This window comes from Ruditapes philippinarum, unplaced genomic scaffold (assembly GCF_026571515.1).
Source record: "Ruditapes philippinarum isolate M1 unplaced genomic scaffold, ASM2657151v2 ctg4378_1_1_1_1, whole genome shotgun sequence".
NCBI lineage: Eukaryota > Metazoa > Mollusca > Bivalvia > Venerida > Veneridae > Ruditapes > Ruditapes philippinarum.
Genome location: NW_026855308.1, coordinates 259,815 through 275,619, shown reverse-complemented (window position 1 = coordinate 275,619; position 15,805 = coordinate 259,815). Strand labels below are relative to the sequence as shown.

Below are 15,805 nucleotides of genomic sequence, written 5' to 3'. Positions count from 1 at the left end.
TTTCTCCAAGTGTTGTCGTTTATTTATAATGATCAGCAAGAAACACATTGTTCTGAATTTCGTTGAAGTACATGGCAATATGCTTGGCTTGCTACTCTACTTCTATTAGGTAGCGTTGATGTTTACTTCGAGATAGTAAGATATTGTGGGTTATAAACAACTGAGCTTAAATATAAGGGTAAAATCTGGGCAATGATTATTCATATTCTTTTGTTATGCTGTAACACGTCGACGCTGAACCTCGAAAGTTATAAAACAAGGAAGGAAATGGTTCTCCCGCTTCTGTATTATTTAATTAGGCATCCAGATAAGCAAAATGTTTCAAAAATCTTTAATGTCAGTAATTGGCTTCAATAATTACGAAATGAAACCATTACAAAATTAAAATAAATCTACATCTAATGAAATGAAATTTCTAAAAATTTAATCATTATGGTCTTGTTTTTAAGATCAGTGAATGGTTTTAATCATTCGAGTTTCAATTTACTTAATTTCCTTTAACACTCAAAAGTTGTTTAGTTTTACATGCTTTACAAATCTTTAATCGAACAAACTATCCATATATTCCATGTCTACCGCTACCCATTTTATATTTGTGTTAACGGTATCTGCACATGATGTAAAGTATTGAAAGAATGAAAAACGATTTGTATCACGTGACAAAATATAAAACGCACTACTAACATGCAAAGTTTCGTTTTAAAAGGTGTTTAGTTTTATATGTTTTACAAATCTTTAATCGAACAAACTATCCATTTATTTAATGTCTACCGCTACGCATTTTATATTTGTGTTAACGGTATCTGACCATGATATAACGTATTGAAAGAATTGATAATAGCAGAGGAAAAACGATTTGTATCACGTGACAAAATATAAAACGCACTACTAACATGCCAAGTCTCGTTTTAAAGGTGTTTAGTTTCTGCCCTCTGTGTAAAGTTGGCTATCAAGAATAATATTACTTTGTTTTATAAACCGGATGTATTGACATTTTTCAAGAAGTAACAGGTTAGTTAATACAATTGTTACATTTATGTCATGATAATAAAATATTTAGAAAAAAAAGCATAATCCGCAAAATAAATATATTTTGAGCTGGTTCGTAGACAGCAGTTGTAATCCAAAGCAACTATTTACGGAAGCACAGAGGGAACATTCTGACTTTATTTTATTTTCCTATCTCGTGGCCACAAGATATAATTCAGATAAAAAGTTGTATCTCGTGGCCACGAGGTATAACTCAGAATAAAATATTGTTATCTCGTGGCCACGAGTTAGCCGACAAATCAGATGAACACATCTAAGTCGTGTTAACGAGTTAGCTGGCCAATAAAATATTTTTATTTCTGAGTTACGTCTCGTTGCCACGAGATAGGAATTGTTTTTGTTAGGTTTTTTCTGAGTTCTATCTCGTGGCCACGAGATAGGAAAATAAAATAAAATCGTAATGTCCCCTCTGTGCTTCGGTCACTATTTACGGAAGCACAGAGGGGACATTCAGATTTTATTTTATTTTCCTATCTCGTGGTCACAAGATATAATTCAGATAAAAATTGTATCTCGTGGCTACGAGGTATAACCCAGAAGAAAATATTGCTATCTCGTGGCCACAAGTTAGCCGACAAATCAGATGAACACATCTAAGTCATTTGTTGCAATAAACAATCCAGAAACTTCTACATATATGGAGAGAATCAGAGAACTTTAAATGATACACGTTAATATCATGTATCAAAATTAAGCGGTAAATGCTACATAAGTAGAAGAATATGTGTGCCCAAGACAAAAAAAATGGCGACAGTAAATGGAATGAAATAGATACACGAGTTTTTTTTAAATTTTAAGAAACAAGTAAAAAACATCATGCGCCCATAAGATTAAAATGTACCATATCAGAAAGTATGCATTATACTGCCCCGAAAGTAAATCAGTCTGGAACAATTAAAGAAAGAGTATTAAACAATGTTTCTAATGAATTGACAGAGATACAAAATATCAGACATTTGATAACTGAGATATATACCATCGGTTCATTAGTTCATTCATTTATCATTCGTACGATGTTTATTTCAGACATGGTCAAAATATGTTTTAGTGTATGATAGATGTGGAGTCATATCTTTTTTGATACAACGGTATTCTATGTATACTTGTCTTGAACAAGTGAAAAGCAAAATGAAAGGAATGATAAGATTGCTTAAATCTAAAATACCAGATATCCGTGTAGGCGTCATTGCACACGGCGATTATGATACAAACTTGTATCTCATCAAGTATGAAGATCTTACTGCAGATGCGGACAGACTGTGCTCATTTGTAAATGCGGCAGGTTGTAATCGTGGATCAACATCGGATGAATGTTACGAGTTAGCTTTACATTATAGCAGAACGCAGCTGTCCTGGCGAGACAACAGTTCCAGGACACTAATCATGATTGGAGATTGTCGACCACACGATGTCGATGATCCTCAAAATGAACAAAAAATAGATTGGGAAGACGAAATAAGGCAGCTACGAGAAATGGTTTATATTTTACATATGTACTGGATTATACATAAATAACAGATTCTTACAGAATTTGTCAAATTATTGGATCCGAGAATGTGAATACTATGTTTCGGATTTGCATTCCCTATAACTGCTCAAGTTAAGTTGGTCATTTCTTAACAAAAAGCTACCAGCTATTTAATGACACTATGTATTAATGTTGTGTTTACCTGTAGTGTGTAAAGTTGAAAACAATATTATTTCTTCTGTGTGTGTACTCAACAGATGTTTATTGTACATTCAAAAAAAAAAAAAGATTGATAACATACAATTTTAATGACATGATATAATTTATATGATGTATTGTCAGAAATCTGTTTTATGTACGGAATTTAAACAATACACTTTAAAGCATTTATTATTTGTAGAATGTAAAGATTAATGCAGTTCAATGTCAAAACAGAGCTTATGCTGACTCGTTCTACCAAAAGATAGCATCGTCTACGTTTGGACATTATGTATCACTTAACGATATGAACAAAATTGAAGAGGTGATTTTGTCAATTTGCTTCAGAGAAGCTGGATTTGAACAGGTTTGTAATATTTTTCTTTTCAATGGTTTAAATATATTGTGATATCAACTATAACAATTTCATTAAGTGTCCTTCATCAAAGATGTCAAAATATATCTTGATGATTTATTTGATATATTTGCAGAGCATGACAATTGAGAATCAAGCAAAATCTAAAGATGTATCAATGCAAAAAGAAATTGAGACAAATGATCAAAAAGTTATACTTAATGAGGAGTCCGACTCTGATGATGAAGATGAGGGAAATGGTAACAATTAAACTTCCATTGTCATAATAATGATTTGCATAATCATTGTTTTCATTTGTCTGTATGTGAATGACCACAACGTTTGAGAAATTGTCTTGTTAATATTATTTCAGGTATGAAGTGTCCACTCTGTAAAGTCAATAAACCTCCCAATGAATTCCCAACTATTACTGTGAGTGAAGAATGTGAACATGCTCCACTGGAATGTCTAAGAGTAATTACTTTCAATATTAATTGAATAAAATCATATTATAAATCATGTAAGGTGGTACATGGTATCCAAGTGAAAAATATTTAGTTATTATAAAACATTATCATAAAATTTACAAATATTACATATGGCCATTTTCAAGTACATCACTGACAAACTATTTTGAAACAGAAAGGACACAAACACCATATTTGTGCAGGTAGTTTCAAATGTAAAAAATCATGTTTTTGATACTCAAATAATTTTAGTAACAACTGAGATTTATATATAATTATATGATATACCATATTTAAACAAATCAAAAGAAACTGTTTTAGAGTAAACGGAATGTTAAGCATAATGTTTTTATCTTACTAATTATCACTAAATTGTACCACTAGTGTGTAGTGAAACACGTTAAAGAGACCGGAAAATGCCCACGTGAAAACTGTGATATTGATGTACAGCCTAAATGTGACATGATAGAGTTCTTTCAAGCAAAATTAGACAGACTTTTTGTAAATTACAGTAAGGTTTGTATGCAATGTTAATTATAAGACCTACAAAAGAAGATTTTTGAAGAGATATAATTCACGAACAATTGATAGATTTATCAGATATATCTTTGGGAAATATGAAAACAAATTCCTTACCATTGTTTCGCGCATAAACCTATCTTTCTCAGTGACAATGGTATACAACACAAAGTTTTAAACACTAAGCTGGTTTATATATTAACATACTTTAGATTTGTTACATGATATAATATTTGTAAATAATCATTTGAACCGTATCAGGGAAAACGAATTTGTGATAGAAATATTCTTGCTAAATTCTGAATAATTTAATTACCTATCTACGATATTCATAAATAATTTCAATATTGTTTAATATGCTGATATCATACGATAAGTAAAATTGTAAAAAAGATGTCAAAAACTTTAAACTTTTCAGCAATTGCAGTGTATAAAATTCTCATTATTGTGCTACATTATTTCCTTACATGATTTGAATGTTAAATTGTGTAGATATCGGAACAACAAGCAAGACTGATGACACCTGGTTTTGAACTGATAAGCGTTTCGACTATGAACGGCGATACAGAGTGGTTTCCCTTTAGGTCAGATATGCAAATAATCGAATTGAAGCGGGAAATAAACGAGAAACTTGGTGTTAAGGTGGAACAACAGCGACTCATTTATAATGACACAAATCTTAAGGTAATATTATTTTATTTTGTATCTTGATAAATTATTGCAAAAGGTTACTCTTATTACTTTTATGAAATTGTTTATCACGCCATCATTAAATAACTAATTATTTAAATCTAAATAGTTAAAACGTGTATTCTTTCAAGTTATCTTAAATTCGATATACTAATGATATGTTATGCCAAGTTTACGTTCAATTAATCAATGTTTCCTTTACTTTATTTTCAATTTATTCAACTGAAATTCATCATTTAATTATTTTTCACTGCTTATAAGTACAACTCAACAATAAAAAACATATTTTTCGTTTAAATAATTCATTTTTTATAACTCATGACGAGCGGCATAATCTTTTTTTGGTTCACTCAAAATGTGTATTGTAGGCTGCTGCCAGACTGTCTGACTACAATATTTGCAGCAATGCAAATATTTCTCTGATCATGCCACTGTACTGTATTCCCGAACACCTTGACCACGTTGTTTTTGATCTATCCTGGGAATTTCCTGCAGTGAATCCAGATTTCCTTGACGCCACGTGTATGGCTTTTGAAAAGGATGAATTCATCCAAGTTATTGATTGGACCCATTCCACGAACGATTATTATCTGAAGAACTCGGTGAGGCATTCAGAGAAAAATCTGTCTGGTCCTGGCGGAAAGACAGGCCGTCAGACGATTCACGTTTATTTGAAGAGTGTCCCAAGGAATGTCACTCACCTCTACTTTATCTTAAGTTCATGGAGGTCACCAAACCTGTCTGATTTCAAGAATCCTTCCTTGAAGTTTTACGAGGCATCCAGCGAAAACGCTAACTTGTGTGAAACAACATTTGTACATGCGCTAAATTCTCAAGCTGTTATAATGTGTTCGACGGTACGACAGGGGTCGAAATGGCAAATATTTGAATGCGGTGCTGGTAGCTTGGTGGCAGGAAATGCCAAGTGTTACAATCCAATAAGGGCTAGAATTGCTGATCTTATAAGAAACGAATTGTAATCTATATGGTGTATTGAAATGTGCATCTCTATTGACAGGATATATATAGATTAATAATAGTAAGTCGTAATTCTTTTTCACTTTGGGTTGGTGAAAGTTCTAGCCCTATTGAAAGGGGTTGGTGAATGCGGGAATGCGTTAAAAGGAATTTGTTTTATCATGTATAATACTTGCTTTATTTTGTATTCTAACATATCTGATGATGTTTTGATAGCAGTGATATCACATTATTTTATATTTATTTTTTTATTAAGAATTTAACATTTAAAAAAATAACCGTAACGATGGACGGAGAAATATACAAATAAAACATAGGTATTTTGCCATACGAGTTGATTTATGATGCATTGAAAGTTTGAATTTGAAACACCAATTATTATGGTCTATTCCAAAGGGATTTATGACTGTATTAAAATATCAATAAAACTATAAATTTTATGAGTTTTTGTGTTCACTTCAAAAATTTCTGCACGGGTATTGATGATTTTTAATTATTTAGGAAAATGCTGTATTTCAAATGTAAACATCTTAATTTATCAAATGTTTCATATATTATTTCAATATAATTATTATTTCCAAGGTCGCACCCTTCTGTTTTCCTTGTACGTCTTGTTTATTGTAACAAACAATTTTTGTGACACTTTTGAGTGTTCCTTTTGAGGTATATTTCTCCCCCGACCCCAAGTTTTTTTTTTCAATCCCCCACTATTGGTCCTTCTGGCCCTTTCCCTTTTTTACCCAATTCTTTTTTAAACTTAATGTTCTTCTTTCTATAATTTCCTATTTCGCATCATTTATAAGGACATCCAAGGATTTCCGCTTATAGCTCGGGTTTAAACGCTCGAAAGTTGTGCGTATATAAGTGTTTTTTTTATCAAATTATTTTTACATGCAATACATACGTTTCTGTCATATGCTAGAGAGTAAGTGTACCAAATTGACCGAGTTTTTATCACACATGATTTAAGTCATTGGTGAAAGGCACATAACTATGGGACTCAATGTCTGAGGTCAACTGTCACGTTAAAATATCTCTCATCTGAGGAATGCACCAGCGACCACTAGAAGCGGGCGGACACAAAGAAGGAGTTTTCGTTATTTATAAGGTTTTTTATTTATAAGGTTTTATTTTGATCAGCCATTAACTGGTCTACATCACTTATGTTTCCATTAGTTTTCTAAGACTCGATATTTTTCTTTATTTACGTCGAACAAGGGAAACTATTCTCCATTCGATTTATTAAATGATTACCGTTAGTTATTGCCCTTTCACAATTTGAGTTTACGTTATCTTTACAGTAACATGTAAGCTATTTGTTATTTGTAATTTGATAAGCTTTTGAACTTACTTATCAGGTCTCATTTACATTAATGATTTATAAGGCGTTATTTTTTCTGTCTAATAAATCTGGATTCTTTTAAAAGAGTAGTTATCGATATAGTTTGTAAACCGTATCTAAGCATGTGGAAGATAAGGTAAAAATTCATTTATTTCAGTTGAAGTGATGGGTGGAGTTGGGTTTTATGTCGCATCAACACAGAATAGGTCATAAGGCAACTTTCCAGCTTTATTGGTTGTGGAATACCTCAGGTGCCTCCTTTTTTGCATTATTTCAGTCAGTGAAAGTGAATAGGGACCAGATCTGGTTACTTACAAATGACAATTCAAAATGACTGAATTCAATCGAGCATGTTCATGGACAGTAGTGGACCGTTTATCGTTCATGCTTCATTGCATCTGCATATAAAAAGATTCATTATTTAAAATGGAATGCTAAGGTGAAACAATAAAGAAACAAATGCAGTAGATTGCCGCAAATGATAAGAATATGCGTGACAAAGATAGAAAACATTTAAAGAATCTAAATAATCTTGGATTGATTACAGGGTGTAAAGTCTATTGATAATGTTGGCGAGGTAAAGTTAGAGCGTTAAATTAACATAGCGCAAAGTTAACCTACAAAGTTTTAAAACAAGGAAGGAAATGGTTCTCCCGCTTCTGTATTATTTAATAAGGCACCCAGATAAGCAAAATGTTTCAGAAATCTTTAATGTCAGTAATTGGCTTCAATAATTACGAAATGAAACCATTACAAAATTAAAATAAATCTACATCAAATGAAATGAAATTTCTAAAAGTTTAATCATTATGGTCTTGTTTTTAAGATCAGTGAATGGTTTTAATCATTCGAGTTTCAATTTACTTTATTTTCTTTAACACTCAAAAGTTGTTTTTGTTTTATATGCTTTACAAATCTTTATTCGAACAAACTATCCATTTATTCAATGTCTACCGCTACCCATGTTATAGTTGTTTACATGTTATCTGCACAGGATGTAACGTATTGAAAGAATTGATAATAGCAGATGAAAAACGATTTGTATCACGTGACAAAATATAAAACGCACTACTAACATGCCAAGTCTCGTTTTAAAGGTGTTTAGTTTCTGCCCTCTATGTAAAGTTGGCTATCAAGAATAATATCACTTTGTTTTATAAACCGGATGTATATTGACAAATTTCAAGAAGTAACAGGTTAGTAAATACAATTGTTACATTTATGTCATGATAATAAAATATTTAGAAAAAGGCATAATCCGCAAAATAAATATATTTTGAGCTGGTTCGTAGACAGCAGTTGTAAACCAAAGCAACTATTTACGGAAGCACAGAGGGGACATTCTGATTTTATTTTATTTTCCTATCTCGTGGCCACAAGATATAATTCAGATAAAAAATGGTATCTCGTGGCCACGAGGTATAACTCAGAATAAAATATTGCTATCTCGTGGCCACGAGTTAGCCGACAAATCAGATGAACACATCTAAGTCGTGTTAACGAGTTAGATGGCCAATAAAATATTTTTATTTCTTAGTTACCTCTCGTTGCCACGAGATAGGGATTGTTTTTGTTGGTTTTTTTTCTGAGTTATATCTCGTGGCCACGAGATAGGAAAATAAAATAAAATTGTAATATCCCCTCTGTGCTTCGGTGACTATTTACGGAAGCACAGAGGGGACATTCAGATTTTATTTTATTGTCCTATCTCGTGGTCACAAGATATAATTCAGATAAAAGATTGTATCTCGTGGCTACGAGGTAAAACTCAGAAGAAAATATTGCTATCTCGTGGCCACGAGTTAGCCGACAAATCAGATGAACACATCTACGTCATTTGTTGCAATAAACAATCCAGAAACTTCTACACATATGGAGAGAATCAGAGAACTTTAAATGATGTTAATATCATGTATCAAAATTAAGCGGTAAATGCTACATAAGTAGAAGAATATGTGTGCCCAAGACAAAAAAAATGGCGACAGTAAATGGAATGAAATAGATCACAGGTTATAAACTTTAAGGAACAAGTAAAAACCATCATGCGCCATAAGATTAATAATGTACCATATCAGAAGTAATATTATACTGCCCGAAAGTAAATCAGTCTGGAAAAATTAAAGAAAGAGTATTAAACAATGTTTCTATGAATTGAGAGATCAAATACAAAATATCAGACATTTGATAACTGAGATAAATATACCATCGGTTCATTCGTTAGTTCATTCATTTATCATTCGTTCGTTCGTTCTTTTTTCGTTCGTTTATTCATTCAATTGTTCGTTCGCTCTTTCGTTTTATCGCTCAGTCGGTGTAGGTCTCGGTCTTTAAAGGCTTCCTTGTGTGTCTGTAGCTATTAATGCATGTCAAAAAGAAGCGCTATAACAACTAACGTTTTAAATGTGTACAATGTATGTGTTTATTTCAGACATGGAGAATACGGAGATGATAGATGTAGTCATATCTTTTGATACAACGTATTCTATGTATACTTGTCTTGAACAAGTGAAAAGTAAAATGAAAGGAATGATAAGATTGCTGAAATCTAAAATACCAGATATCCGTGTTGGCGTCATTGCACACGGCGATTATGATACAGACTTATATCTCATCAAGTATGAAGATCTTACTGCAAATGCGGACAGACTTTGCTCATTTGTAAATGCGGCAGGTTGTAATGCTGGATCAACATGGGATGAATGTTACGAGGTAGCTTTACATTATAGCAGAACGAAACTGTCCTGGCGAGACAACAGTTCCAGGACACTAATCATGATTGGAGATTGTCGACCACACGATGTCGATGATCCTCAAAATGAACAAAAAATAGATTGGGAAGACGAAATAAGGCAGCTACGAGAAATGGTATATATTTTACATATTTACTGGATTATACATAAATAGCAGATTCTTACAGAATTTGTCAAATTATTGGATCCGAGAATGTGAATACTATGTTTCGGATGTTGCATTTCGTATAACTGCTCAAGTCAAGTTGGTCATTTCTTAACAAAAAGCTGTCAGCTGTTTAAAAACGATATGTATTCATATTGTGTTTACCTGTATTGTGTAAAGTTGAAAACAATATTTCTTCTGTGCTTGTACTCAACAGATGTTTATTGTACATTCAAAAAAAGAAGATTGATAACATACAATTTTAATGAATGATATGCTTTATATGATTTATTGTCAGCAGTCTGTTTAATGTATGGGATTTAAACAATACACTTTAAAGCATTTATTATTTTGTAGAATGTAAAGAATAATGCAGTTCAATGTCAAAACAGAGCATATGCTGACTCGTTCTATCAAAAGATAGCATCGTCTACGTTTGGACATTATGTACCACTTAACGATATGAACAAAATTGAAGAGGTGATTATGTCAATTTGCTTCAGAGAAGCTGGACTTGAACAGGTTTGTAATATTTTCTTTGCAATGGTTTAAATAATTATTTTGTTTCTTTATTTGATATCAACTATAATAATTTCATAAAGTTATCCTTCATCAAAGATGTTAAAATATATCTTGATGTTTTATTTGATATATTTGCAGAGCATGACATTGGGGAATCAAGCAGAATCTAAAGATGTATGAATGAAAAATAGAAATTGAGTCAAATTATCCAAAAGCTATACTTAATGAGGAGTCCGACTCTGATGATGAAGATGAAGGAAATGGTAACAATTAAACATCAATTGTCATAATAATGATTTGCATGAAGTGCTGTTTTCATTTGTCTGTATGTGAATGACCACAACGTTTGAGAAATTGCCATGTCAATATTATTTCAGGTATGAAGTGTCCACTCTGTAAAGTCAATAAACCTGCCAATGAATTTCCAACTACGACTGTGAGCGAAGAATGTGAACATGCTCCACTAGAATGTCTAAGAGTAATAAATTTCAATATTAATTGAATAAAATCATATTTAAAATAATTTAAGGTGGTACATGGTATCTCAATGAAAAATATTTAGTTATTATAAATCATAAACTTTACAAATATTACATATTGCCATTTTCAAGTAAAGCACTGACAAAACTATTTTTAAACAGAAAGGACACGAACACCATAAATGTGCAGGTTTCATGTTTTTGATAATCAAATTACTTAAGTAACAGTTGGGATTAATATATGAATATATGCTATATCATATTTAAACAAATCAAAAGAAACTGTTCTAGAGTAAACTGAATGTTAAACATAATGTTTTTATCTTACTAATTATCACTTAATTTTATCACTAGTGTGTAGTGAAACACGTTAAAGAGACGGGAAAATGCCCACGTGAAAACTGTGATATTGATGTACAGCCTAAATGTGGCATGATAGAGTTCTTTCAAGCAAAATTAGACAGGCTTTTTGTAGATTATAGTAAGGTTTGTAATGCAATGTTAATTATAAGACAGACAAAAGAAGATTTTTGAAGAGATATAATTCACGAACAATTGATAGATTTATCAGACATATCTTTGAAAACTATGAAAACAAATTCCTTACCATTATTTCGCGCGTAAACCTAACTTACTCAGTGACAATGGTAGACAACACAAAGTTTTAAACACCAAGCTGATTGTTGAACTGATTTATATATTAACATAATTTGATAGATTTGTTACATGATATAATATTTGTAAATTATCATTTGAACCGAAACTGAATTGGTTATATAAACATTCTTGCTTACTTCTGTAAAACTGAATTACCTATCTACGATATTCATACTTTCAATATTGTTTAATATAGTTATATCATACGATAAGTAAAAATTGTGAAAAAGATGTTAAAAACTTTAAACTTTTCAGCAATTGCAGTGTATAATATTCTAATTATTATGCTACATTACTTCCTTATATAATTTGAATGTTAAATTGTGTAGATATCGGAACAACAAGCAAGACTGATGACACCTGGTTTTGAACTGATTAGCGTTTCGACTATGAACGGCGATACAGAGTGGTTTCCCTTTAGGGCAGATATGCAAATAATCGAATTGAAGCGGGAAATAAACGAGAAACTTGGTGTTAAGGTGAAACAACAGCGACTCATTTATAATGACACAAATCATAAATTTGTTGTTGTTGTTTGTTTGTTTGGTTTTTCAATACATAACTTATGTAAAGTACGATTTTGTTTCATATGCCCTCGTGTTTTCAGATGAAATTTTTATATATTGCCGCATACCTGATTTAATTGAAGTATTATCTTTTCATAATTACTTCAGTTAGTATTATTTTGCAATTTGCTATATATTTAGCTTTGTCGTTTTGATACAAATATGATTTGCCATTTAACTTTTGTTAAGGGAGATCACCAGGCAGAGACATGATGATTCAGCAATTTCAAAGTTATTTCTCTTTTTTTATTACTAGATTACATGTATAATGTTACAGTAATCTTACAATGTGATTGCATTAGTCAATTGTATATCGGTATATGACCTTTTATGATTCTCTTGCTAAGCAAGTTTAAGATAAATTGTTATTGGTATTGTTTTTGTTAACATGTGATTGCATTAATTCATTTGATACGTATGCTTCTCTTGTTAAATTTAAGTTTTAATGTGGTATTATTGGTGTTGTATTTGCGGCAATTTTCTCATTTGTTTATTAAAAAAAATCTAGCATGTAAATTATAAACGGAGACCAGCCAAATATTCCAAGGATATTGTATACACATACATGAACAAGCAAGCGATAAGAGATAAAAGTTACTAACAAGTAAGTATTGTAAGAGAATAACTGATGTATTAATTGCTCAAAGCCAGTTTAGCATCGTAACAGAGATGGATCATTCAGCAACTGATGACAGTATGCCACATGTTTAAAATGTTTAATAGATTGATGAATTAGAAGTGCATTAAATTAGTTTACTTTTTTAAAAAAGTCAACCAGTACTAAACAGCCTGTATCAATCAAACATTTTTTTTTCAAATTGGCCTATTTAAACAGCTTTAAGCTATATTATAGAATTTAGAAGGAATACTAAATTTATAAAACATGACCAAATTATTATTATAATATTTTTTACTAGATACATATCTGATAATTTCATATTTTCTTTTTGCATATAAGAAGATCAAAATCATTTCTAAAACAATACTTTTCAATTCTAAATCCAAAAAGTACAAAAGAAATTCGCAAAATATCTACTTTTGGAAAATCATATTCAACAATTAAATGCAATGCTTTGAGATGTCATAAAACAAAATCCAAGATTAATTTTGTCAATGCATATTGTCACTGATTATGCAAGAAAGACGTTTTATTGCAAAGAAGTATTTTCTATAAATATGCAAATTATGATATGCAAACTAGATGTCACAGAAATGATATATTTTTTTTAATATTCTAGGATCCTAATTTTCATAATTCCGCGAGTATCAACCTAGTTGCTCTGAGAATATAATTAATAAAATTATATTTCTATCAACAGTCTCGATTTATTATATTTTTATGCTTAACTTCAATGCTTCTGTCGTTTAGTTGTATTTGAAAACCGGTATCAATTACAAGAAACAGATACATGAAGAAAGTTATAGATTTGAGAATCCTAGTAACCATCGGATATGTGGCATTCATGCAATAGATAAATGCATGCATGTTCCTATTCGCTTTGTGAACGTATTTGAGAAAGTTCTGCAATTGCATATCAGGAAAGATCTAACTCAAGGATAACTTATGCTTGAATCGTTATGAATGAGTGCCGCGCTTAAAATGTTTTCCAGTCGATTTATTTACTTTATTGACCACCCATGTTTCAATAAGAGTTGGCCTTCTCTGATCTATAAGCGTAATTCAAAACTGAACGAGAGGAATTTCAATTTCCTTTGCTCTGAAATAAAAAATGATTATATCCATAAGCAATTGTTAACACTTACCCCCTAAGTATCTTAAATGGACTTTTCCATCTTTGTATCTGAACGCAACCTTAAAGATAAGTACTCATTGAATATCCATCACTATATAAGTACATGTAACACATGGGTTTGTGGGTAACGCCTCGGGTAACTATATTATTTTCCCCGGATGATTTTTTACTGTTACTCACAAATCCATGTGTTATTTATTTAATTACCTGGACAATTACTGTGATGATTATTATGATGACTTTTTTTTTCTCTAGAAAATAGAACATGTGACCAGATTTTTTACTGTTAAAAATACTGTTACCCTGTAACAGTATAAATTTGTTAGTCACATGATACACTTGCATTTACAGTATAAATTACCCCAAGTGGCCTATGTGAAATTTAAAAAGAAGTGAGGGGTAATAATATAGATTTTTACCATTCACATTTTCGTAATGTTAATTTCCCATTCGCCTCTATGAGTTATTCTTACTGTTAATGCAGTGTACCACGTGACAAAGAATTTTTTACTGTTACATAGGTAACAGTATTTTTTTAATAGTATAAAATCTGGTCACGTAGTCTATTTTCTAAATAAAATGAAATAACATGGCCGCCATTTTTCTCTCGAATCATTCTTATTTTCGACGATAGGGCCTAGGGCATCACCAAAGTAACTATGACTCTCATAAAATTTAGTTCTTTGCACCCTAGAGTTCTTTTCGCGTATAAATATCATCGTTATTTTGTAAATGCACTTTGTCAAAAAACATGCGCAGAATATTCTGGATACAGAAGGATCAGATATCACAGATCATTAACTTATAAATGTTTTGTTTTCTAAATAAAACACAGCTTATTGTATGTTTATGACTGGTAGATATCATCACTTGCTAAAAGATTAAAATAAAAAACGGCTTCTCAAGTAGGCCTACAGTACACTTGAAACTTGCAAGGTACGGACAGTTAAGTTATTGCATTGCTACTCTTGGTTTATTTTTGTTACAATTAGATTTAGTTTACAAATTTAGATCATCACAGTATTTGTTCGGGGTAATAAAATAAATAACACATGGGTTTGTGGGTAACAGTAAAAATATCATTCCTCGTAAAAAAAAACTGTAACCTTCGGCTACGCCTCGGGTAACAGTATTTTCCTCGGGATGATATTTTAACTGTTACCCACAAACCCATGTGAGATTTATATACTATGATCAGACAGCACAGATCCCAGTACTTGCCGCCTTGGTAGAATTACCTTAATATATCATTACTGAAATATATCTCTCGTGTAACTTTTATTGTAAAATGCATGTACTTGTTAGAGTTTATATGTAAATCATATGAATATTTCAATCATCAGTTTGTCAATTATAAATGTTTATATTGTAAGTGTTGACTCTTTTTTTAAATTATGTTTTATATACTCTGAATGGTTTATCACTCTTTTTCTCTGATGAAAATGAACTACACTGAACTGTTTTACACATATGTGAATCAAAGGTACTAAATTGCTTTCCTTTCGACTTATAACTGATCGTTAGATTCAATATCTTCTTAATGTCAGTTCTATAAACACTTTTTATTAACCTATGATGATATAATGTTTCCTTCAATAACTCAAAATATCAATTTGAAACAAACATATTAAGATATTAATATGTTTAACACGTAATCTTTGACAATTAACTATTTGTATTCATTTGTCTTATCTATATGATTTCATTAACACTTTAATAATGTAAATTTAAAAGCTGAAAGTAGAATTAGGAAATCGTTGCTGCTAGTTGCCTTTGAGATATTGTACCGTTTTCTCCTCATGACATAAGTCATACAAATCAGATAGTTGAGCTCACGTTCAAAGGTATCTGCATTGTCAGCTCTT

General features: G+C 31.2%; 2 protein-coding genes across 4 annotated transcripts; both read left to right on the top strand.

Moving 5' to 3' along the window:
* Positions 1–2,144: 2,144 nt before the first annotated feature.
* On the top strand, positions 2,145–5,809 carry LOC132742876 (uncharacterized). 2 transcript variants are annotated; one of them, XM_060731378.1, is made up of 6 exons: positions 2,145–2,526; positions 2,919–3,083; positions 3,208–3,331; positions 3,445–4,054; positions 4,550–4,741; positions 5,116–5,809. In XM_060731378.1, the coding sequence occupies exons 1-4, from the start codon at positions 2,146–2,148 to the stop codon at positions 3,567–3,569; spliced, it is 795 nt and encodes a 264-aa protein (XP_060587361.1). In that variant the 5' UTR covers position 2,145; the 3' UTR covers positions 3,570–4,054; positions 4,550–4,741; positions 5,116–5,809. The 2 variants fall into 2 exon arrangements, with proteins under 2 accessions (XP_060587361.1, XP_060587360.1); XM_060731377.1 differs by lacking the exons at positions 2,145–2,526; positions 2,919–3,083; positions 3,208–3,331 and having other exon boundaries at positions 3,903–4,054; positions 5,116–5,791.
* Positions 5,810–8,192: 2,383 nt separating this feature from the next.
* LOC132742878 (uncharacterized) lies at positions 8,193–13,854 on the top strand. Of its 2 annotated transcripts, none has more exons than XM_060731380.1 (7): positions 8,193–8,263; positions 9,496–9,932; positions 10,320–10,484; positions 10,623–10,747; positions 10,862–10,962; positions 11,318–11,444; positions 11,950–13,854. In XM_060731380.1, exons 1-4 carry the CDS (start codon positions 8,233–8,235, stop codon positions 10,662–10,664), a joined length of 675 nt encoding a protein of 224 aa, XP_060587363.1. In that variant the 5' UTR covers positions 8,193–8,232; the 3' UTR covers positions 10,665–10,747; positions 10,862–10,962; positions 11,318–11,444; positions 11,950–13,854. The 2 variants fall into 2 exon arrangements, with proteins under 2 accessions (XP_060587363.1, XP_060587362.1); XM_060731379.1 differs by having other exon boundaries at positions 11,318–11,449; positions 11,950–13,848.
* The last annotated feature ends 1,951 nt before the right edge of the window (positions 13,855–15,805 follow it).

Excerpts from the sequence above, each read along its gene's own strand:
- LOC132742876 (XM_060731377.1), top strand. The coding sequence starts at position 4,001 with ATGATAGAGTTCTTTCAAGCAAAATTAGACAGACTTTTTGTAAATTAC. Across the intron at positions 4,055-4,549 it reads TTTTTGTAAATTACAGTAAG|ATATCGGAACAACAAGCAAG; the intron begins GTTTGTATGCAA and ends TAAATTGTGTAG. Across the intron at positions 4,742-5,115 it reads ATAATGACACAAATCTTAAG|GCTGCTGCCAGACTGTCTGA; the intron begins GTAATATTATTT and ends TGTGTATTGTAG.
- LOC132742878 (XM_060731380.1), top strand. The coding sequence starts at position 8,233 with ATGTATATTGACAAATTTCAAGAAGTAACAG. Across the intron at positions 8,264-9,495 it reads CAAATTTCAAGAAGTAACAG|ACATGGAGAATACGGAGATG; the intron begins GTTAGTAAATAC and ends TGTTTATTTCAG. Across the intron at positions 9,933-10,319 it reads TAAGGCAGCTACGAGAAATG|AATGTAAAGAATAATGCAGT; the intron begins GTATATATTTTA and ends ATTATTTTGTAG.